This window comes from Abramis brama (assembly GCF_963993115.1).
Source record: "Abramis brama genome assembly, chromosome: 13".
Lineage (NCBI taxonomy): Eukaryota > Metazoa > Chordata > Actinopteri > Cypriniformes > Leuciscidae > Abramis > Abramis brama.
The window spans coordinates 7,215,141-7,240,866 of record NC_139975.1 but is presented as its reverse complement, the minus strand read 5'-3'; the positions used below and the strand labels follow the sequence as shown (position 1 = coordinate 7,240,866).

Sequence of the window (25,726 nt, the reverse complement as noted above, 5' to 3'; positions counted from 1 at the left end):
CCATCCATCCATCCATCCATCCATCCATCCATCCATCCATCCATCCATCCATCCATCCATCCATCCATCCATCCATCCATCCATCCATCCATCCATCCATCCATCCATCCATCCATCCATCCATCCATCCATCTATCCGTCCATTCATCTTGGTCTGTCTATCTATCTATCCATCCATCCATCCATCCATCCATCCATCCATCCATCCATCCATCCGTCCATTCATCTTGGTCTGTCTATCTATCTATCTATCTATCTATCTATCTATCTATCTATCTATCCATCCATCCATCCATCCATCCATCCATCCATCCATCCATCCATCCATCCATCCATCCATCCATCCATCCATCCATCCATCCATCCATCCATCCATCCATCCATCCGTCCATTCATCTTGGTCTATCCATCTATCTATCCATCCATCCATCCATCCATCCATCCATCCATCCATCCATCCATCCATCCATCCATCCATCCATCCATCCATCCATCCATCCATCCATCCATCCATCTGTCCATTCATCTTGGTCTATCTATCTATCTATCTATCTATCTATCTATCTATCTATCTATCTATCTATCTATCTATCTATCCGTCCATTCATCTTGGTCTATCTATCTATCTATCTATCTATCTATCTATCTATCTATCTATCTATCTATCTATCTATCTATCTATCTATCTATCTATCTATCTATCTATCTATCTATCTATCTATCTGTGGAGGACATTAGAGGGCCTGGAACAGCATTCCTGTTTAAATTAGCATTCAGTTCTCAAAACCAGTTAAAACCATTTTATTTTATACAATATAACACCGTTATTTACAGCCAGAAAAAAAAATATGAGCCATTATCTATAAAAACATTAACTTTGGTCTTTCTCCACTTTAGGAAACAAAGTTTATATAAAAAACATAAAATAAACAATATCACGTAAAGGCAGTAGAACAAATGTTCCCCTGTAAACAATGTGAAAACTGAAGAGTACTGGTGCGAGCTGGGTCATAAAGAGCGTCTGATTTCTGTTCAGCATCTGTCTCCAGCTGCATCCACACCTGGATCTGCTCATACGCGCAGGTATGTGCAAGTTCTTCTAGTTTTTTAGTCCATATTGCAGGTTTTTGAATACACAAGAATGTTTTTCAGGTGTGCAGAGTGGCAGTGTTGTGTTTATCGGACAGAGGGGGAGGTCAGTAGGTGAGCTGGCTTGCAGGGGATCGGTGGTTTGACACATGGAGCACTTGTGGTGTTGAAGTTCTTCCTGAGCTGAGCCACACGACTGCCATACGTCAGGCTGCTATCATTTTCTTTCACCACTCCTTTACAGAGACAGAAAGAGAAGAAAGATTGCATCATTAGACATGGAAACAAAACTTACTCTGTTGAAAAACCTAGTGAGCTGCCCTGCTGTCTACATGGGCAGCATGCACAATGTTAGCATGTTGCTAAGCTAACAACATGATACATTAAGTGTGAAAAATACACAGCAGGTTAGATTTAATATGGGTAGAATTAGATTGCTTCTATTGAGCTGTTATTTTATTAACACACAAACACACACATATGTAGCCTATAGTTATATTCAACTTTATTTTTTATGAATAACATGCCAGTTTAGAGTCCAATTCTCACTGTTAACTAGCTGCTTTTTAGCATGCATATTACTAGGATATTGGCTGTTTATTAGTACTTGTAAAGCACATATTAAAGCCTTTTTCTGTGTGACCATATTCTACATGTCTAATCCTACCCAATACCTAAACTTAACAACTAATCCCAACTAACTATTAATAAGCAGTAAATTATTGAGTATTTATTAGGGCTGGGAAAAGATTAATCGCGATTAATCGCATCCAAAATAAAAGTTTGTGTCTACATGATATATGTGTGTGTACTGTGTGTAATTATTTTGTATATATATAAATACACACTTGCATGTATATATTTAAGAAATATTTGTTATTTATATATAAAATATATAAATTTATATATAATATAAATTATATATAAATATATACAGTATATACATGCAAATATTTCTTAAATATATACATGCATATGTGTGTGTATTTATATATACAAAATAATTATACACAGTACACACACATATATCATGTAGACACAAACTTTTATTTTGGATGTGATTAATCGCGATTAATCTTTTCACAGCCCTAGTATTTATTTAGTTTACTGAGGCAAAGTTGTAGTTAATAGTGAGAGTTGGACCCTAAACTAAAGTGTGACCTATATATAAATATATAATTAAGATTGTTAAAGATAACTTTTTTATTTTTTTAAATCATGTATGTGTGTATATATACACACACATATATTATATAAACAAACTAATGTTAGATGTGATGAATCGCTCCGTGCAGGAGCGCGGCTATGATCTGGTTCAGAGCCACAAGGACCTCGCGAGAGGTCAAGACTAAGGAAATAATCAAGCAGAAATTCATGATTACGAGACTTTGACTGTCTGTAAATCACTGCTGACTTTAAAAAGCTGTTAGACCCCTGACACAAGCCCGCCGGGGATTATAATACATCCACAGCTGTCTCTCTCTCGATCCTCCTTTCCACCCACTCAAGGCAGGTCTAGAGGTCACAAGAGGGAGAAGCAAGGAGAGTGACAGCAGGCAAAAGAGAAAAAAGTGAGAGGAAGAAAGTAAAGGACGAAGAGAGTACAAATAACATGAGCGTGAGGAAGAGGGTAAAGGCTATGGGAGTGATGACTCAATTTGAATGTGTTAAACGGGGTGAGACAGGTGGTCAGGGAATAGGTGAAGGGGTGATTGAGGCAGAAGTAGGTAGAAACAGAGAGATGGAGGAGGACGCTCTTGGGGACCGTGGTTGACTTCAGAGACAGATGCCGTGGAGAGCGAGACTCAGAGGAGAGGCCAGGGGAGAACTGTATTTTTAGACTTTCCCTGAGGGGTCTAAGCCTGGAGTTCCACTCCCTTCACGCTTTTCCTGTGAGACCAACTCTCTGCCAGAACTTTTTTTCTACCTCTGCAATGACATGGGGGTCTTTACTATGCCCTCTACATGCAGTTTTTTCCCCCTTGTATTCACGTGATGCAACCTTTATTTCTAAGTTGCAAGCAACGACGCGGCAACACAAGACCGTTCCCATAATGACTGAAAATGACTGATCTAACCAGGTGCAATGTGGCAAAGTCACCATCAGCAATAAATACACTGTTCCAGATAATCTAAAATAAATCCAAATAACCTATTCCAAGACGTTCACACTCACGTTTATGCACTTTAAAAGTTTGAATAAAAAAGTAATTTGTCTTTAAAATGTCAGTCAAGTGAAATGTTTGCAGTTGCCACTCTGACAATTTGAGGATATACAAATTGCTGGACAAAAGTTTTTCAATTATCTCAACAGCGTTCAAACTACTGATATTTATAAAATGAATTTATATGAAAGGTTTCAAATCTAAAATGATGCCATTTAGTTTTATTATTTTTTATTATTAAGACACCATTTTAAATAGTTTTCTTAGTCTGCTCATTTGTTCGGACAGTTGCACCACCTGACATTTTGGGGGTTTAAGATAAGAAAACTTATTTAAATGTACTAAAAATTAATTAAAACTCAATACGTTTTATAGAACAAAATATGCACGTCGTGCCATTGACCCATTTATATATATACAGTATATATATATATATATATATATATATATATATAATATTTCTACATATTTAAATAATTAATATAAATATGCATATTTGAAAATGTTCTGGTATTTGATGCTTTTATTTTAATCGCTTGTTCTGGTATTTGATGCTTTTATTTAATCGCTTCAAGCAGCATTTTCACGTTTCACACTGCATTGGCAAAAGCTGTCACAGGTTGAAAATAAACAGCTTCCGGTCGCGGTAAATGGTTGCTGTAAACCTAAATCTTAAAGGGATAGAAATAAAATGGAAATAAAAGCTTTTAAAAAAAAAGATTTAAATTTAATATTTTCATCATATAAAGCGATCGAGTCTCCTCAGAAAGTTTGGACTAAAGAGCTCAATATGGATTCGTTTTACAATCTCTTAACTTTTTGAAGCGTCAAAGTGGTAGTTGCGTAGCTGTCAATGGAGGGACAGAAATTTTTTAATTTCATCAAAAAATATCTTCATTTTTTGTTTCGAAGATGAACAAATTCATCTTTGGGATGACATGAGGGTGAGTAATTACAGAATTTTCATTTTTGGGTGAACTATCCCTTTAAATTAATGATTTTCGGACACTTGGAAAAATGTATGACGTCGAGATCGTGACGCAAGCGGTAGGCTACTACGTGCAAACACTAGATCGCTCTCACCCAACGGCTCTGGTTCTAACTAGACAGCTGTGCTGATTATAATGGGGAGCAGTCTAGTTTTGTCACGTCTCTCTCTTTCCCTCTCATGAGTTGAGCCGTGGTTCCTGTTGATGTTTCTCTGGCCGTTCCCTGCAGCCGTGACCCCCTGACTGCGTTTGCTGTCGCCATGGAAACGTAGGATAAGTGCAAATTCCCGCTCCAGCGCACACGCGCACAGATTGAGTCACACACAAACCCACACTCAATTCATCATGTATCCACTTTAACAACAAAAAACTTACTATGTAAGTGCAATATTATTTAAGGTGACGACACAAACAACACCTGACCAACATCTGACCTCCCAAGCTGAAAGTCAGGTAACAGTTACAGGTAAGTTACGTTAATATGTTGGAATCCTGTAAACTCGTGTTTGTTTTCTGTTTCTAAAGAAGTTTGGTTGTAGTTTTTGTGTTGGTCTGTAAACAAAGCAGCATTTTAGTACGCAAACACCAGCGCAAAGTTGCCTGTTTTTTAATATTAGCCGCAGCTGGTAAACAAAGGAAAGTGTTGCAGTGACTGGTGTGTCCTGCAGGTGGCGCACGCAGGCCTTGGCTTACACAGGCTCTCTGTTGGTTATGCTAATGATACTAGAAGTCCACTAGATGGCGCTTGCTGTTCGTTTAAACTTTACATTGACTACAACATGAAAGTCCCTTTTTTAAATGTAGATCGTTAATTCCCAGGTTATCTGTTCATTTTCTGATATATATATATATATTTTAAAAAGGTGTATAATATTTATAGTTTAAGTTTGGAAACTTTCTTTTTTAATGTTTTTGAAAGAAGTCTCCTCTGCTAATCAAGGCTGCATTTATTTGATTAAAATACTGAAAAAACAGTAATATTTTGAAATATTGGTTTTCTATTTTAACATATATTTTGAAATAATGGTTTTCTATTTTAACATACTTTAAAATATAATTTATTTCTGTAATGTGAATCTGAATTTTCAGCATCATTACTCCAGTCTTCTGTGGCAAAAATCATTTTAATATTCCAATTTGATGCTCAGTTATCATCAATGTTGGAAACAGCTGCTTGCTTAATATTATTTTGGAACCTGTGATACTTTTTTCAGGATTCATTGATGAATAACAAGTTAAAAAGAACAGCATTTATTTATGATATCAATTTAACATATCCTTGGGAAATAAAAGTATTAATTCCTTTCAAAAAAAGAAAGAAAGACGCATATGTGTGTGTGTGTGTCTTATTAATTTGAAAATATTGTATATTAGTTTAAATTTTATAAATGGTGTTTATTCAATGTTCATAGAAAGGTGAAAAATTACAAAATGTATTTAGACATGTTTTAAATATTGGTCACAAACCTCATAGAGAATGAATTAAACAATGAAAAATTACAATCTTTATAGAAAATAAATAGGCCTAGATAATAAAAGAACTCAAATAAGTTTAGTTTGACCTGGGAATTGAAAACCAATATCCTAACCTATCCATCCATTGCGATTGTTATTATATTAGATGCAGATAAATGTTAATAATGTTGTGCTGTGCTTCCAGTTTGGCTTGTTCTACTGTGTTTTTGTGGTTGATTGTTGAAATAACACCGTGCATTAATTCAGACTCTTCTTCAGTGGTCTTACCTTTGTCTGGTGTGGGTGTGTCCAGGGGGCGTGTCTGGTTGCTGATTGACAGCTGCTCTTTCATTGCCCTGTGCAGTCGAATCTCTCTCAGTCTGTCTGCTACTGTTGTCTCGCTGTTGCTCATGTGTGATCTGTAAAGGCCCGTGTCCTCCTCCGCACTGCCTGAGTCTGAGTCGTCTGTTTGGCCCCTGCTGTCGTCAGCTGACTGATCGGAACCGCTGTCCTGCTTGGACTCATCTGAGACCGTTGGAGAATTGCTGAGCTCCTCTGCTTTCTGGGGCAGATTGAATGAAACTCATTTGTAAACACTTATAAAATCGGAATTGACAAATTCAGAGACACAAACAGAGGAGAAGGAGTGTTGTTGTGTGTGTGTGTGTGTGTATTCCCTCTGGCACTGTGGCACTGATGCCATCTGATACCATTTAATTCTCTGCCCAGGCTCTAAACCATCTGCTCAGGGGAGCTTGGCCAGTCCAACTACACACACCCATCCTCTTATTATTATTGCTGCTCTTATTATTAATATCACACACACACACACACACACACACACACGTGTATGTGCATCTTCTCACATAAATGCACATTCATATGTCAAATCACATTATTGCTCACTCAGTTGAACACATACCGATCATTCACACTCACGTCACACACGTGTGCTATCATAGCTGGGGACTTTCCACTGATGTCTATTGTTTCAAGCTAATGCTATTCATGTCCTTTATTCTAACCCTGTGCTTCTCATCTGGTGCTTCGTGACCCAAAATTGTGAAACCAGTTTTTCGGAGGGCCCTTAGAAGCCAGTGTAATGGACATTACAGGTCATGCGGTCATGCAAATGTATAAGGAGTCAATTCAAATTAGACGGATGTCAACAGGGACAGGTTGAGACATGATCCTCAAAAATCTCAAATATACACAGAGTAAAAGAAAATCCGACTCATTAAATCGGATTTTTTTTTTTAAATGGTCAGTTTTACTATTCAGTATGGAAGCTTGTTTCTGTCACAGAATAAATAATAAAAAAGGTAATTGTGACTTTTTAATCTCACAATATTTCTCAGAATTGTGTGATAAAAACTCACAATTATTAAGTCAGAATTGTGAGATATAAACTTGCAATTCAGAGTCTTTTTTCCTTAGAATTGGACTTTATAACTCGCAAATGAAAGTTTAGGCCCATATCTCACAATTTTGAGAAAAAAATCTGAATTGCGAGATATAAACTCGCAATTGCAACAAAAAAAGGGGCAGAATTGTGGGATAAAAAATTCGCAATTAGCTTTTTTACATGTTTTTTTTTTATTCAGTTGAGAAGCACTGTCCTAACAGTAGGCCTACCCCAACTTTTTTTTCCATTTTATAAATACAGTACATTATTTAGTACACACACACACACACACACACACACACACACACACACACACACCTTGAGCAGTAGCTGGATCCCTGGTTCTGTGCTGATTTGTTGTGCTCTGTTGGGTTTGGTCAAGCTGCTCTTCACAGATTCTGCTTTTGCTCTGTGAACAAAAAAAAAACACACATTTAGCTCTCTGATTTAAATATTTGTATTGCTATTAATTACAACAATAGAACATTTACAGAACCTTTTCTGTCAGGCGTATACAGAACCTTTTAGAGGTTACCATCATCATTGTTTTGGATTTAGTTTTTTTTTAATTAGGTTTGTTTTAATCCACTTTTATTTTAATTAAACAAGCAGCTCGAAACATGCTTTATCTGGAAAATAACTTGTTGAACATGAAAGTATTTAAGACATCTCTCCATATAAAACCTTTTTTAGGATCCTTAAAAATGTAGTCAAGAACCCTATGGGTCTATATATATATTTTTTTCTAACAGTGATATTATAATTTTTTGTAGACTATATTTTTACCTGCCGTTTGTTAGTTAGTGTGTACTTCTTCCTGCTGATATTATTGAGGTTTATATCTCTTTGAAATACTTGACTCTGATTGGTCTATTGTATTCATAATCCCTTCAATAGTATATTTGTGCCTGCTGATATTCTTGCGGTATAGCGGGCGTTGTACCTGTTGATATTGTTAGGGTTGGCTGCGGTCTTGTCCCTCAGCTCAGACAGGATGAGTTTTGGAGATTTGAGCTCATCCGATTCTCCGATAATACACACATGCACGTCGCCGTCACTGCCCAGCCGCCAGCTCACACTTTTACAAGGGCCTGAGGACAAAATGATATACATGTCAAGAAAATCAATATCTGAGAAGCAATAAATAAATGAGCAACACAGAAACAATTAAGACTAAAAGATGCACAACAGTTCACATTTAGTCCCTATATTGTTTTTTGAACACACATCTGGGTATTTTTGAGGTTAAATAGTTTGTAATTTTATGTTAATTAGATCTTCTTTTCTCAACCCAAAGGACCAACCAGCGTAAAGCATATTTCTTTTAAAATCGTATTTTGCCACAATATTTTTTTGGGGGGAACACTAACAGATGGCTTTCTACAGGCATTGATGCTAACCAGCCAAACCCTGATCCCTTGATTTCCATGATTACAGTGTGTAGCGTGTCCGTTTCACAGACAGAGGGCGCTGTGCCATTGAGTGAAATTGATCCTGTATACTGTAGGTCATCCACTCCGGTTTAGAAGTGTGTTAATGTCATTCAGTGTGTAGATGCAAATGCCAGTGTTCGTCATGATTGTATTATCCCCTTACAGACACTTGCACCAACTCACAAAAGCTCTGACTCTTTCCCAGTCACCCTCATCATTATTTCAGTGTGATTTAACCTTCTCAGATTGCACGAATTGTTTGAAGGCATGAAATGAAGTGTGATCAACTGAAATGTGGTGCTTACGTAATACTGCAGGCACACAAAGCGGATCCTTGTGCGGATCATATGGGACCGTAGTTCAACTAACTACATAATCTAAAAGTACATTGTAATACCACAGAGATCGCTGTGGGAATTAGAGAGAACAATGTCAAGAATTTCCAAGCATGAACAGTTTGTTCCAGCAGGGGACGATCTGTTTTTCTTTTTCCTTTCTTTTGCATGCACGTAAGAGAAAACCTAACACCCTTCAGCTTCTTCAGAAAGGGTTACGTAAAGAACCAGTTCTCCAGGTTGAAAGTCTAAGACGAGGCAGATCAGATGCTTCACATCCATACAAGGATGGATTTAAAAGAAGGTTTCTGTTAGAAATCTCAGGAATGTTCAGTATGTGCAGCTGAAACTATGCGAGTTAGATAATATAAAACTGGCACACATCTTTAGGAGGTGTTTTTGCATGCTTAGATCTGTCTGTGTGTGTTTATTTGTGTGTTTGTGTTGCTTGTTGCCTAGGTTGCTGTGTTCACCCATGCCGCTCAAAACAAGGTGTTTGTATTTGAAAGGTGATGTAACAGGATGATGATAAATATGTTTTCTTGAGGAGTGTTTCTTCACTTTTGCCCAGGGCTTAATGCGGCCAGAGAGATTAGAGCTACACGCCTAGTAAAAGGAACATAACCCATCAATAGTTGAGCTTTTGTATGTAATAAAACGTACAAATAAAAGTCAATACGCCCTCCAACATTTGAGGAGAAGAGATGGCTATAGCTTGGAAGTGACTCTTTCTGATCTCTTTCTTTTCTTTGTCTCTTGTTGTCATCATTTATCCTCAAGCCGTTCCAAACCTGTATGTCAAATATGTCTCAGTGTTTACATACAATCTTTTGTGTTCCACAGAAGAAAGAAAATCATACAGGTTTGGAACGACTTGACGATGAGTAAATGATGACATGTCAGATTTACATTTTTGTGTAAATTGTCCATTTAAACTGCTTAAAATAGGCAGAAATGAGATTCTTGTTGACAGGGGGCCTCAGAAAACTCATAAAGGGGCCTCAAGACGGTATGAAATAATTTTAAATAAGACAAAACAAGCATTAAGTTAACTTAAAACTACAAAAAAATCAAGATATTTTTATTTTAAATCCTGAACCAGGATTTCCAGAGTTTTGAAAAACCTACATATGTGACCCTGGACCACAAAACCAGTCACATGGGTCAACTTTTTGAAATTGAGATTGATACGTCATCTGAAAGCTGAACAAATAAGTCGTCCATTGATGTATGGTTTGTTAGGATAGGACAATATTTGGCCGAGATACAACTATTTGAAAATCTGGAATCTGAGGGTGCAAAAAAATCGAAACATTGAGAAAATCGCCTTTAAAGTTGTCCATTTATGTTCACGATTGTGCTGCATTCACTCACAAAAATACATGTTTTATATATTTACGGTAGGAAATTTACCAAATATCTTCATGGAACATGATCTTTACTTAATATCCTAATGATTTTTGGCATAAAAGAAAAATCTATAATGTATTGTTGGCTATTGCCACAAATATACCCGTGCGACTGGTTTTGTGACCCAGGGTCACATATAAGGAAGCCTACTTATTAAAACTGTGATTTCAAGATCCGGAAAAGTTATAGCCTATAAATAAAAAGCCTATAAACTCCTTGGTCATTTTTATAAATTTTATAAACATACATTTATTTATTTATATTTAAAATATTTTATCAGGTAGATATTTTGCAAGTAAAAAATATTTTTTTTAAATCCTTATAGTAAATCACTAACTGTTGGAAAGGTTAGGTCTTCCAGTGTTGTTGTGTGGACAGTGAGACAAAAAGGTGAGAAGCAATGAAAACATGCATAACAGATTATATTCTGACTTTGATTGCATACAGTGCAATGTGACTTGGCAAATGAGAGCACGATTTGAGATGTTGTTGAGATCATTTCTGAAACAAATGTGAGACTATACTGAAAGAAAATTAGACTAAAGGGACTGTCACATTCGATTTTATGTTCCTTTCACTTCCAATAATGCATATGTGTATGCAAGATCTTAAATATAAGCATATGCTCATACAAACAATCAGGTTTGATGAACTCTGAACTTGCACTGCAGAAAGACATCCAACCAATTGATGATCTACATTTCACAGATTGACTTCATTGATGAAAACCAAACAGGGAGGAAATGGTTTTTAAGTGTTTAAAGTGTCGCTATAGTAGATTGTGTATGTCCTGGAGTGTGACATCACATCCTGTTGCTAATATTCATTGACATGTATTAGATGTCTGAAGTAGGCTTAAGTCTAGATCACACCTCTGAATCTCCATTTGCTCTCTGTTTAATCTCAGTGCTGTCTAAGAGAAACACTTATCGTATTAAAGAGGCCTCATTGTGGGCAGCGAAAGAGTCTCAGGTACAAAGTTCCAGCAATAGCTCGTAGTTTTGTGTGTTTGTGTACAGAAAGAACTGCCAACAGAAACTTCAACAACATTATTTATCTCGTCTACCGCTGACGCAGAGCTGACACACTAAGTATCAGCTGAGACGACTGAAACCAGCCACAAAGTGTTGAGCGAGAGAAAGAGAGACACAGCTGCGTTTCACAATGCTGCCATTGACATGAACTGTGAACCCTGCCATGTGCGTCCGTGGAGGGAAAAGCTAAAGAGCACAGAAAGAGATTTGACTGTGTTCATGTCACACTGGAGTAAATTAATGAGAGTGCGGCTCGCTTTTGTGCAGAGGCTAAACACCCATCACAAAGGCCTTGTGTCACATGTAGCCCATGTGACGTGACGAGATGAGAAACTGAAGCCGGAGGAGAAAACCAGAGCTATTGATAGGAACGCTTACGAGGACATTAACGTCCCCAAGCAAATGTTCTTTTAACTGTCCATTCCTGTTGGGTTGGATTCCATCGTCCAGCAACACGTGAACATGGATGTTTTTTCCCAGCCTGAGATCTTGGCTTCAGGTTCTCACAGATGTTACAAGCATCTGATGTTTATCTGATGTATATATATGCAGAGTTACGCAAATTTATGTTTTTCTTCATACTCTCATTTGCTAACCATATTATTGGCCTCTATTTTTTACTCTCTCCTCTATTCCAGGTTGCTCTGTTTTCGCATGTCTTCCGTTTCCCGAAAACATTCCATTCCCAAATGACTTGTAAAACACATCCTCAGGCTTTAAAGCGTTAGAAAGACCTCAGATGTTTAGAGGAATTTACATCGACCGGTCCCCTGAGGCATTACAGGGGGTTAGATCCTAAAAAAGGCTCAACTACTTGAATGTGGAGATAAACAGTAAGTGAGTGTTGTGTTGAGGTGCAAGGCCAGTGTTGAAAAGCTGGAATTTGTCTCCGGTTTCGCCCCTGCAGCTGCAGGATGTCTCTGCGGTTATGTTATGTGACTCTTTTGGGTCACTTCATTTCCTTTGGCCTTAAAAATATGTGATCACCTCAAATTACTTTACATCATTTTGCAGGTGTTGATTTTCCTGTTTAGTCAGTGAGGGCGTGTTTTCTGATTGTCTAGGTTCACACAGCAAGGGGTGATCTTACTAAATCAGGCTCTATACGTGTTGAAATGCACTGTCGGTGCACCTTTTTTTTTAAAAGAAATTAATTATTTTATTCAGTGACAGTAAAGGCATTTATAATGCTACAAAAGATTTCTATTTCAATTAAATGCTGTTCTTTTGAGCTTTCTATTCATCATAGAATCCTGAAAAAATGTATCATGGTTTCTACAAAAATATTAAGCAGCACTGTTTTCAACATTAATTCTTGAAACTTATTTAAAAAACATTGAGGGTAGTGTAAATCATTGTAATTTGTTTCAGCACCACTTTCTATGTAAATTAAGCTCTTTATTAGGTGGCTATTTCACCAAACTCAGTGTTGTTGATTTCAACGTTGTGCTAATACTGCTAAAGCAAGGACAGTGGATGGTGAATACATTTTTAAAAACACACCTTTATGGAAATTTTCTAGCTTTTTAAGGAATTTTTAACATTTTAAATAAATGATTTAGGTGTCTACGGCTCTGTAAACGCCGCACATTAACTTAATTTCACTCTGAAAATATATAATATAAATTACATAATCTACAGAATATAAAATTTTAAAAGTGTTTGCTTTGTTTGAGCTTTTTGACAGGGTAAGACAATTGGAGACATGCGTCCTTTAATAGAATATATTTTATTATAAACCCTAACCTAAAAAATATAAAGGTAATAACTGTATGTGAACTATTATACAAAATATTGAAAAACCAATCTAGAAACCTTAGATGTACCGGCTGCTATCAGTAATAAAATGGGAAAATCAAATGGAGATATATTGGAGGAGGAAGATTAGGAAACCCATTATTAATTATTATTAGTTATTATTATTGTTAATTATTAATTATTATAAAAAGAAACAATATAATACAAATATTTAAATTAATTTGCTTTCAAAAATGTTATGTAAAGCGATTGTCTCTTTAATACCTGAGCTGTGTGTGAACACCAGTGTATTTCTCTCTCCTAACAGAACTGAACTGTGTGAATGTGAATGAAGTTTCTCCATAGGGTTCAGTTCAACTATTGAAATGCGTCATCGGAACAAAAATGATATTGTTGCTTCATACGCTCAGTATATACCCGTGTGGGTCTATATCATCATAATGAGGTCAAATTATGATGTCATACACACAAAAGAATGCGTAATTAATAACAAACACTCTGACCTGTCACCGGTCTTTTTTTTTTCTTTTTTTTTTTGGAAGGTCAAATTAGGTAAACCTTAAAAAAAACTTGGTATTGACTATAGATAGGTTTCCGATGACGTCACATTTCTCCCGCAACTCCTTACGGCGCCATCTTGTGTGTCAAGTGGGTCAAGCGTTTGTGTTACGGAGCATGATAATACCCTGAATCGGCATTATTCTGAACATAAAAATCATACGATTATTCTCCGTTTGGCTTGAGTTAATGTTCAGTGCTGCTCTTGTGAACATTTAGAGGTTTTGTGCTCTGGAGATGTGACACTTTATCTAATCATTTCCAAGATGGGCTAGCTAAATGCGCTAGCTAGCTATAATCGGCTGTCAAATCGCTGTACCCAGGCGGCTACTATCGACACAGCCCTTGAGAGGTGTTGGCTGGGCAGAAGCACACTCTGACGATTGTCCACCTTCATCACTTTCTCTGTGGCCACATCAGCTGGTCGAGCACATCGCTCCGTGCCTCTGCTCTCCATCTCTCTCCTAAGTTACACTAAATTAGCTCGGAGCGTTGTGTTGTTGTTGTTTTACCCAGATGGTGTTGTCTTGACACTGAGTCTAAATGTACCATATAATAAGGGCTGTGCAGATATCAGCCGCCTGGCTACAGCGATGTGAACCGTCAATGCAGGGCTCCAGACTAACATTTCCACGAGGGAGAGAGAGCAAGACAGCGCTTAGTTTGGAGACGGTGAAGTCTTGTTTACATGTTCGCCTGGCTCCGGAGAGAGAGAGAGAGTGCGCGCGCGCGACCGGCTCTCTATCTGCTCGTTCTTTCAGTTAAACATGCACCCAGTTCATCTACATTACTCACCGATCAAATAAGACTTTGGCGGGACAAAAATTCACTTTGGCGGGCGCTAAAACAAGTTCAATGCAGGAGAATTCATGCGTGAATTTAACTGAGTAGTGTATGACCATGCACTCGCACAAATGCGACCACATAAAATTTTAACTCGGACATTCTAACAAAATAATTGTATGCTTCCAGAGACTTTCTTCTTCTTAATTTGTCATCGTTATCTCAACACAAAAGAGTCAAAAATACTTTATATTAACTGGCTTTCTATTAATGCAGCACAGTGAATGAGCCGTGTCTCCCAGTGGCTTACTGACAGCTTTGACACACAACATGGCGGCGCGCCGCAGAGGATAATGGGTAATTCGAGAAACGGAAACCCATCTATTGATGATTTAAAAATTCATTTAAAATTCATCACTTTTATATTTGTGAAAACAGATTTGACTGAGTCATTTTGACGTGTTTGTAATTTTGTAAAACAAGCAGAAGTCAGTGACATCTGTTGACCTCTGAATCCGTTCAGGCATTTATTGAGCATTTGATGTGGAAACTTTTTGTTTTTGTTTTCCGATGACGCATTTCAGTTTTAAACAGTTTGAGACACTCAGATCTTATCTGAAGATCTAGGGGAGTCATACTTGAGATTACTACTCTATTGATCTCACTACTATCTTGGAGAAACTATTCTTATATTACAGCGATTCTAATTGTGTTTTTCTTCCCTGTGGGGGTTAAAGAGGCTACATGCGATTTTCTGAAATTTAAACTCGCGACTGACACCTGTGGCCAAAAAACGGAACTGCTCTTCCTTTCTGCTCGCTCTCGTACGTGCACACTTCACAAGTCATCCGCTGCAAAGAAGTCAACATTATGTTTACAGAGGTAAGAACAGTCAAATACATATATTGTTTGAGAAACTAAGTTTGTTTGCTGACTAGCGGTGGTGGCAGAGTGATCTGAAACGTTTAACATGAACGCGCTTGACGTCACATCCGCAGACAGCGCGCGAAAAATCCGACCCGACAGAAAATAGGATACAGGCTTATAGGTGCACCCACTGTGAGCTGACAAGGTGTCAGTATGCTCATCAGGAGATGTTTGAGTCATAAATGGCCAAATAAAAAGGCTATTGTTACGTTTATTTTGGGGAAAAAGTTGCATATAGCCTCTTTAAAGAAGATATTTTGGTTAAAATGTTCCTCTGAGCAGCTGCAAGTTTTAATGTTTTTTTTTCCGGGTTTGTGATCCAGGCTGCTGTTGAATAGCAGTCTGTTTTATGCCAGATCTCTGTGTGTTTTTCCTTTCTCTGTTGACTTTAGCTAAATGCACATCTATATTTCTCTCCATCATTCACTTTTATTTAGTTGTTTCTCATTTAATAGCTCCATCTCTGCTACATGCAGCATTTCAGTCCTTAAGACTCTCTCTTTTCTTTATTTCTCTCTGTGAGAAATTAATCCTACTTCTCTACCATTTCTCAAACAAAGAGCCTCTCTGTATTCAAAACCATTCATGCACCAGGTCAGACATGTTTAATACCTGAACTGTGTGTGAACACCAGTGTATTTCTGTCTCCTAACAGAACTGAACTGCTGTGTGAATGTAGCCGTATTCACTAGAATCACTCTTCTAAAGGGTTCAATTTAACTATTGAAACGTGTTGTAGCCATTAAAGAAAACTTATTTAGTTTCATATTTATGTTTTAATATTATAACTTTGGTTTAATTTAATCTATGTTGAATATGAAAGTGAATGTATTGATATGTTGGGAGTAGGGGTGTCACAATATATCGCAATACAAAAATGCAACAATATGTATCGTGGATAGTTCACCCAAAATAAAAATTACCCTGTGAGAAAAAATTGAAGTTTTCAGAGTCAGTACTACATTAAACTACAATATATTATGTTGAATATAATGTATAATAATTGGGGAATATTAGTGGGTCCTGATAATGCTTATGTTATAAGTCTTATGTTACCAGTAAAAAGTGGCCTACATTATGTTAAATATATCTAGCCAGTGACAGAGTGCAAGCATATTCTTCTAAAATAATTCTGTATTTTCAGGTTCAGAATCATGAATATATTTATTCTGGTGTCACCAATTGCCCAAGCCTATTCATTTACACCCACAATGTTATATCAAATTTAGCATTTAATCAACAGTACATTTTTCCTTAACCTTTTATTATATGTCTTGGAGTATCGCAATAATATCGTATCGTGAGTTCAGTATCGTGATATGTATCGAATCATGAAATTAGGGTATCGTTACACCCCTAGTTGGGAGACATGGAGTGGGTCAGATGTGATTTTTGAAGTTTTGTTTTGTGTAGAAAGCCTTTTTTGTTTTTTAAAGTGAAGTACGTTTTGTGTACATTTTAGATACATTTCAATCAATGTTTCATCAACTAATCGTCTGGATTTAACAAATAAGAAGCCAACCAAGAACTCGGAGTAAAGGCCGAAACAAAACACGTCATCGGAACAAAAGAAAGATTACCGCCTCATACGCCCAATATTATATATATATATCCATCTGGGTCTGTGAGGTCCAATTATGATGCCACACACAAAAGAATGTGTTATCAAACACTGTCAAAGTCACACAAAAGCATATTCAGCTGTTCTGTAAATAGTTTTTGTCTCCTCACAGAATGACACATGTGGCAGTATTTTTAGAAAGGGTGTAAGTTCATACCTTTCTTTTGCCGGAGCTTTTCTTTTTTTATCCCCTCCTTGCCATCCGTCTCTTCCCGCTCCTTCCAGCGCCTGACTTGTTCCTCTCTCATTTTGAAGAACAGGATCTTCTTCTGTTCGTCATTCAGGGCCTCCAGTACATCAGGGTCTATGTACATGTCAGCTAGGATTTGCTGCAGCATGTTGGTTCTGTATGTGTGTTGTAGGCTTTTGAATAAGTGTGCTGGTATACAAAATCGCTCGCTGAAGAGTCCAGCTTCTTTTTTTTGGAATTCTTATTGCCCTTTCCTCAAACAAAAGCTCCCTCTATCTTTCAGAGATTGGCATTTTAGATCCTCCTGCCGAGTTCGTTCTTGTCCCACACTCTGGCCATGTGATTCCAGTCTGAAAGAGAGGGAGAGAAATGGGAGGAGGTAACGAAAAGAAAGATCCATTACAGCATCTGTTGCCATTTTTGTTCAGCCCCTCGTTATGGGCAACTCTTTATATCCCTGCATTAATTCATCCTAATTTCATTAGTAAAACAATTAAGCTTCCCACTCTAATTTCCTGTTTCTGAAGCAAGCAGAGAGCAGTTTTATTTCTCTTTAGTCAGGCTTAATGAAGCTCTCAGATGTTGCTGTTTTGTTTTGAGAGGAGTTTTTTTCTTGGAAGATCATGATAATAAATTCATATTGATCCACAGGAAAGAAAAATCCCAAATGAGATCTCTGAATATCTCAGTTATTAAGCAGCAATGTGGACAATTATTTTTTGCCTCTTGCTCAGTTTAATTAATTAAAATGTTTATTTTATTATTATTATTTTTTTAACATTTTGTCACAACTTAATTTAATTGTACAATCAACCTAATATATTTAAAACTGAAGTTTATGTAATTTGTGTTAAAACTAGATGAACTAACTAGGCAGTAGATCTGTAGTTCCCAGCATGCTTTGCAAGGGACTGAGTTAGGAGAGTAAATTTAGGGATTAAAGTGTTATTTTATGTATTTTTCAGTTAAGGGAAAGATTTTGTCATGTTAGTGTTTAATGTTCGGTTATGTTAGATGTTTAGAGGAGTTTCTGTAATGTTTTTGAATTTTGTGGATACCATTATGCAGATGAGTGGCACATGTGCTCAGTCATGCTTATGTCAACACTGACGCCAGTCTTTTCTTATTTGTTCATTATACATTATCTATAATAATGAATAAAACTGATTGTTTGAACATAAGCAAATGAAGTCTCAGTAAATTAATATACACATCAAGTTGAACCAATAAAAAAGTTTTAGTTAAGTTAAACATGCTAGAGTAGCCTATTAAAGCAACTAAATTGTGTTGACCCAACTAAACTAAATTAAATTGTGTGTAAAAACTTTCTTTAATGACATTAAGTAAAGGTAATGAATTCATTTTTGAGTGTATCTAGATTCTCGTTTTGTCCCAGCAGTATCTTTTAAACCTCAATTCATACTAAATGACTTGAATATGCCTCTGTAATGATGAATATGTTTTTTAAAGTTTTTAATTCCTGAATAAAAACAGTTTATACACCAAAGCACACCTTTTATATCAATATTTTGTATAGTCCACATACAGTTATACCTTTATATTTTTTAGGTTAGGGTTTATAATAAAATATATTCTATTAAAGGACGCATGTCCCCATGTGTGGCAAGACCAACATGCAAGTTTTGTCATGTGACAGGAAAATCATAAAACAAAGTAACCCCTATAAAATAAATCACCTATTATTTTTTTTTATTTTTTTTTTGAAGATCAAATGAAGTAACCCTTAGAAAAATTGTTGGTATTGATGATTTAAAAATTAATTTCAAAGTTCATCATATTTTTGTGTAAAAAATGTTTTTTGACTGAGGCATTTTGACATGTTTGTCATTTTGTAAAACAGGCAGACGTTAGCGACTGATCTGTTTGTGACATCATAATTGAATTGTGAACCCATTTTCATTAGTTGAATTGAATCTGAGAGTCTTCTGAACACAGATTGTAGTGAGCGGTGCAGTTTGAGACACTGTTGAGATCTTATCCGAAGCTCTAGTGGTCATACTTGAGATTACTACACTCTCTATTAATCTCACTGCTGTCTATGAGAAGTGCTTCACATATTACAGCGATTCTCATTGTGCTTTTCTTCCCTGTGGGGGTTCCTCTGCGCAGCTGTGGGTTTTGGTGTTTTAGGGTTTGTGATCCAGAATAGCAGTCAGTTTTATGCCAGATCTGTGTGTTTTTCCTTTCTCTGTTGACTTAAGCTAAATGCACATCTATATTTCTCTCCATCATTCACTTTATTTAGTTGTTTCTCATTCAGTAGCTCCTTCTATGTTGCTGTTTACACCGATTATACAACATTTCAGTCCTTAAAACTCTCTCTCTCTCTTTTTATTTCTCTCTGCCAGACATTAATCCTACTTTTCTACCATTTCTCAAACAAAGAGCCTCTCTGTATTCAAAACCAATCATGCACCAGGTCAGACATGTTTCCACACCAAACAACTAACAAAGCCATTCAAAACAGACAAAGAAGCAATAAATTAATAAACATCTGTGCTTTTTAATTAGAGTGATATGGAGCAAGCAGAGCAACTTTGAGTTTACTCAAGCAAAACCAACAATCTGAGCATGAAAGGTTAGAATGCAGCTGAAATAACATGTTAAAACTGTGATGATGCATCAGTGAAGACTTTGAATTCGGGAATGTTAAGGATAGACTAAAGACACAGCCAGAGACTGAGACGTTTACACAAAGACTCACGACACAAAAGACTCTGGAAGTTGGCAAAAGAGCAACTAAAAGAAACAAAGCAAGAGAGAAAGCAGCCGTTAGACAGATCAGGAGCTCTGTAACTCTGCCAAAACAGTCAGATCTGTTCCTCAGCAGCACACGAGAAAGAGAGAGATGAGACGGAGAGATCGAGAGAAAGAGAGAATGAAAAAGCTGTAAAGATGAGGACAAAGACACAGCTGAGTGCTGATGAAGTCTGCTGAGAAAGAGAGAAAAGTGAACTAGTACTCACATTCTGAGCTGGAGGAGTGTGCAGTGGAGTTCTGTGAGTGAAACAGGCAGCAGCATGTGTGTGTGTGTGCGTGTGTGTGTGAGAGTGTGTTTCTTTCTCTCGCCTGCTTTTGTATTTGAGTGCACTCACGGTGTGACATCATTGCATTCTTTCTCCCTCCCTCTCTCAGACTTCCTCACTCCAGCTCTCCTTCCTCGTCTCCTCCCTCTCTCTCTGTTTCAGTGTGCTTCATTGGCATAACAAAAACAGCTACGTTTGAATTGCCAAATCACCAGACTGATGTTGATACTAAGAATGGTGACAATTGACAGTGTATAGTTCAGTTGGTTAACCATTTCATTACTTATCATGAACTACACAAAAAATTATAGTAAATGGTTGCACACAATTGATTTTAGCTACATTTTACCTATATTTAGCTACAGCTGCAACCACTTACCATAATTATTTTTTTTTTTATTAAATTCAACGAATCATTTTTTTCAGTGTATGAAAAACAATCTTTAATGTTAATTTATAAATATACATATGTTCGATGTTAATTCAGATTTGTTCATATTACTTCTTTTTTAATTTAATGTTAATTTATACAACTTGAAATATTAACAATGCAGTAGTATTTAGTAATAATCAAGATTAATAAGTGCTGTAAAAGTATTGTTCACTGTTATTTTATGTTTGCTAAAGCATTAACTAATGTTAACATATGAAACCTTGGTGTGAAGATCTAGATCTATTATGTTATTGGTACAGTACATACAAAAAATGACTAGAATAATTTTCTTAACATGTTTTTAATGTCTCATAGTAATTTTGCGGGTTTTTTTGGGGGGATTTAAAGACAAAAATTACTAGGTTGTCTAACTTCTGCGAAATTAGTCATATTTACTAAAAATAAGCATTTAATCAATTTGGTTTAAAATATATTGTTCATATATTGAATATATTAATAATATTATTAATAATTTAAAAATACAATATTTACAAAAAAAAAAAAACATGAATCTGTTTAAATCCTATCACATATTTTGGCATTTTTATGAATAGGCACATTTGTTCACGGTCAAATTTTAAAAAGTCTTGCTATTCATGACTGATTTTCATCTTAAGTTTTTCATTTTGTGGGCGTCAGCAGACGTAAATGAGTATTTACAGAATAGTCAAATATGCTTTTGTGTCTCTGAAAGCAGGTCACTGTGTTTTTACTAGTTCCACATGCTTTTGTGTGTGACATCATTGAACGTTAACTACACACAACCCAATTAGCTATATTTTGACAGTTTGACGTAAAAACATTTTCATTTTTTTTTCATGACGCATTTCAGTTGAATTGAAGCCTATGGAGTGTCTTCTGAACACTGATTGTAGTGAGCGGTGCAGTTTGAGACACTGTTGAGATCTTATCTGAAGCTCTAGTGGAGTCACACCTGAGATTACTGCTCTCTATTTAATGATTGATATATTACAATGATTCTCATTGTGATTCATCTTTCCAGCGGGGGTTTTTTTCCAACTAAAAAATAAAAAATAATTATATTTATGATTCAAAAGTGCATGTTATATTTGGAAAGAAATATTTTAAAATTAAAAAATAATAATTGAATTGTTTTATCAAAATAATGATTAATTATAATGCAGTGAAAGTATTTTAGCCTTTCCCCCTAATGGTTACACTTGACATTTGTAGGGTTTTTAAATGTAAGAAAAAGGCATAAAGGTTTTTTCATATATGTGTGAAATGTATCATGGTGTTTTCTGTGCCAAAGACAATAGAGATGCAATAAATGAGTCAGAGAACAATGAGGTTCACACATTACAAAACCTAATGACTAGCCATCTCTGTAGTGCTGTGACTGAATAGAGCTTTGAAAGTGACGGGGGTTGAGCTGTGAGGGCCAAAGATGTGAATCAAAGGCTGTTCAGTTATTGCAGGGTCTTCACTGTGGATAATGTGGATGGATACATTGAAACATTGAAAGATTTCCTTGACCTCTAGTGCAAACAGACTACATCATGACAAATTTAGGCACAGGTGATTTCCCATCATGCCTCGCAGGTCAAGGTTAATTCAACAAGGAAATGAATCTTTTTCTCAGCAAGCCTCAGATTCAATTTAAAAGGCCTGTCTCTGACTTTTGTTCTTTAACAGTCATGAGTTAAACATGTTACACACCCACAATGACGGGAGTTATCTGGTACTATCTGGAAAGGGATAGTTCACCCAAAATTGAGATTGACTTACCGGTCATCTTCCAAACCTGTATGACTTCATTTCTTCTGTGCAACACGCCAGAAGATAGTTTGAGAAATGTGATTTTTATTTATTTATCACAATTGAAGTCAGAGGGGTCAAAATTGTTTGGTTCTCATCTTTTTTCAAAATAATTTTATTTTGAAACGGTGAGTAAATGACATCAGAACTTTAATTTTTGTGTGACCCATCCCACCTCAACATAATTTTTTTTTTAAAGTAAACAAATTTATTTTATTTTTTCATATTTTTTTTTTATTTTTTCAAAATTCATTTTGAAGGAGATCTACACATTAAAATAGAAGTCACATGATGTTTGTTTTCCCACAAACATGCTTTATAAATTTCCCAGAAAATTCCTTTGAAATGTCTTGAGTCATGAATCATGGGGTGTGTGTGTGCTTAAAAACAGGAAGTGTCTGGTTATGTGTACTGACCTGTTTACTCTTCCCTTACTCATGCGCTGTGGTCATGTGACTCTCTTTTGCCACTCTTTTTGAAATGGACTTCACCGCATGGCTCCATGTGAGTATGCATACACAACAATGGAGCGCAGTGTAGGTTAGGGTTCACATCTTATATGTAAATAAACACACACACTCACACAACCAACATATTTGACTTTCAAAGCAATCCCACAGAATGGGAATGTTTGAACACAAGAGATTTTCATTGGATCTGTTGCTGCTCCTGGAGTTTTGAGGGATCTCATATCAGCATGGCTGCACAAAACATTTCCAATACATCTTTGTTCAAACTCACCCATGAATGAAATCATATCTTAGTTAGTTATTTGAACACAGTAGTGTTAATGTTAAATGTCGCTGTCAGCATCTTGCTTGTGTATTTTCATAAATGCAAATGTATTTCACTTTTGAAATACACTCAAAAACTCACAAAACCTGTCAAGGTCATAATCTAACCCCAAACTATAAAGAATTTAATAATATTAATAGTAAGAATTTAGCATTTTTATCACAATTAAGCATATTTTTCCTCTAAATATTGTAAAAAAAAAACAACAACAAAAAACTCATTCTCTGTATTGTAATTCTAAGGCTAATTTATTTAGGCTAAATAATGATAAATATTTAAGTTTAGATCATTCTTGTATTTGTTGTACTGCCTTAATTTATGATTTTATGATTAGATTAAAACATTGAATTGCAGTATTTATTTATTTATTTTACTGAAGCTTGCTGTATGGTAATGTGAATCTAATGAGAATCACCACTGAGAATAATTACTGCTAATTATTGTGGTAATTATATATTTAAAAACAAAATCCAGATCCATTATGTTCTTGAGAACCTGCTTAATTATCATGAAAATGATGTTGTCAGGAAAAAACTTTATGATCCTTTTTATTTCTCTCTCTTTAATGTCAGGGTAAAATGTGACCTGAACATGTTTTTGTGACATTCACCTGCATAAATAAAACCGCTGAAGGCATAATGAACTGCTGCCGTCTGTTTTTAGGACAACAGTGATGGTCTGTGTGTTTTCAGACTCTAGATTCACGTGGAATTACACTGGTGCTGGTTCAGCAGTTATATCTGTACAACAACAGTTCACAGAGAGCCCGTATCACGAGACACAGAGTGATATTGCTGTGAAACTGTTGCTCCGGGATCAGAGGAATGGGAGATGTTCAGAAAATGTGGTCCATTTGCCTTATCAAAATCAACTATTTGTTCTGTGGAGTGGCACAAGACTCAGATTGTTTCAGTTTCATGTAAAGGTTCAATGCCTGGTATTTTCCCACTGTCAGGGAAATTTCACTTCTTTCCTTCTATCTGTCTCTCACTCAGACTGAGAACTGTCCTGACCCGTAGTGAAAACAAACATGGCATATAGGATGGTTTCTGGGTCAAATCCTTATCACGATTCATAGAATGATAAATATGTTGGCCTTTCTAAATTCATATATATATATGGGTAAGGGTTAGTCTAGGGGTTAAACATCTGGGCTGGCAAAAAAAAAAAAAAGTTGGTTTGAACCCTACAACTGATCTTCAGCGTTGTCGAAAAGCACATTATCTCAGATTTCTCTTGGGGGACTGTCTCTGAAATAATAATTGGTAATAGTGTTAGCTAAATGACTAATTAGTATTTAGAACTGGAAATGTAGGGCAATTTATGATTAGTTGCAATAGTATTCCCACCCTATCAATAATTTATAGTTGGAGCAATATACAGTTACAGTTTCTACATGGCCATCGTGTAATCCACTGATGAACATCGCCCCCTTGTGGTGCATGAGATTTTAGTTTTAGTTGAAGCAGGCAAGTGCTATTTCTTCTGTCAATTTTAAAAACTAAAAGATTCATGTACTTGCAGATTAGTCAGATATTTAAATGTCATTGTTGTTTTGTTGATTAGATTAACGTATAATATTTGAGTTCTGTGTGTGATTGGCACACCAAACTGGAGCCACTGTTTTGTTGATGTGAACTATAAACATTCGTCTCTTATCAGAAATATCGCTCTCTGACTCGAGTGTGATTTACATGTTTGTTTTTTCAGTTGGATGTTCTGCTCTGTAAAGGTGCTAACATAGAAACTCTACTCATTTCTTCTGCATTGATTTTCTGAAGAGACTGAGTTTGGTTATGAATGAATGAAATGAATTATGAATTAGAAATGAATTATTGAAATGCAGTACCTTTAAGCTTCACCATCAACCCTTTGTGTCTCACATCAGAGGGTAATACAACTAACTATTATTTCAAATGATCATTTCAATCTAACAATGAAGCTTAAGTCTCAATGTGTGTTTTTACAGTGACGTCACTTCCTGGCAAGCTTCTGCATTTTAATGCATTCACCTGGGAATTATGTTTGTATGTTTGCACCATACTCTGCCAAATAATAACATTATTTTGTCTTTGTTATAATTAAGTTAATTTAATTAGGATAATTAAATAAATAAAAACATATTTATTATGTTATGTTTAAAAAATACATTTTAAAATGTATAAATAAAGTTTTAAATATATATTTGTTAATAATTAAATATTAATAACTTTAAACAAATTACATTTTCTTTAAGTTCAATTGCTTCCATAAAGTTTAGGTAAACTCAAAGTGATTTCAAAGTTGCAACCAGTGTTATTACTGTAATTTAATTACTTTTCTCTTAAAAAGTACAGTAAGGGATTACTCTTAATTTTTCAGTTACTTCTGATTTAATTACATTAAATACTGTATAGACTATAGAACAATTCTAAAACAATAGTGGATTTAACATAAAAATGTAACGTCTAGTGTTAAAATGTATGTTTTTAATGTAACCTCCTCCCTTTAAATACTTTGGTCAGTGTCCTTGTATTGTCT

General features: G+C 35.8%; 1 protein-coding gene across 1 annotated transcript; it reads right to left on the bottom strand.

Annotated features, from left to right (window-relative positions):
* Positions 1 to 785: 785 nt before the first annotated feature.
* LOC311094607 (uncharacterized protein) lies at positions 786 to 20,284 on the bottom strand. The gene is made up of 6 exons (XM_084132675.1): positions 20,140 to 20,284; positions 17,120 to 17,502; positions 8,047 to 8,194; positions 7,422 to 7,512; positions 5,987 to 6,260; positions 786 to 1,325 (listed from the first exon to the last, which is right to left on the bottom strand). Exons 2-6 carry the CDS (start codon positions 17,298 to 17,300, stop codon positions 1,177 to 1,179), a joined length of 843 nt encoding a protein of 280 aa, XP_083988801.1. The 5' UTR covers positions 17,301 to 17,502; positions 20,140 to 20,284; the 3' UTR covers positions 786 to 1,176.
* Positions 20,285 to 25,726: the final 5,442 nt, after the last annotated feature.

What these genes read in the sequence shown, in the direction of transcription:
- LOC311094607 (XM_084132675.1), bottom strand. Translation starts at nt 17,300, where the DNA reads ATGCTGCAGCAAATCCTAGCTGACATGTACATAGACCCTGATGTACTG. An exon ending in AAAGCTCCGGCAAAAGAAAG is followed by an intron (nt 8,195 to 17,119) that starts GTATGAACTTAC and finishes TTTTGTCCTCAG; the next exon opens with GCCCTTGTAAAAGTGTGAGC. An exon ending in CACACCCACACCAGACAAAG is followed by an intron (nt 1,326 to 5,986) that starts GTAAGACCACTG and finishes GTCTCTGTAAAG; the next exon opens with GAGTGGTGAAAGAAAATGAT.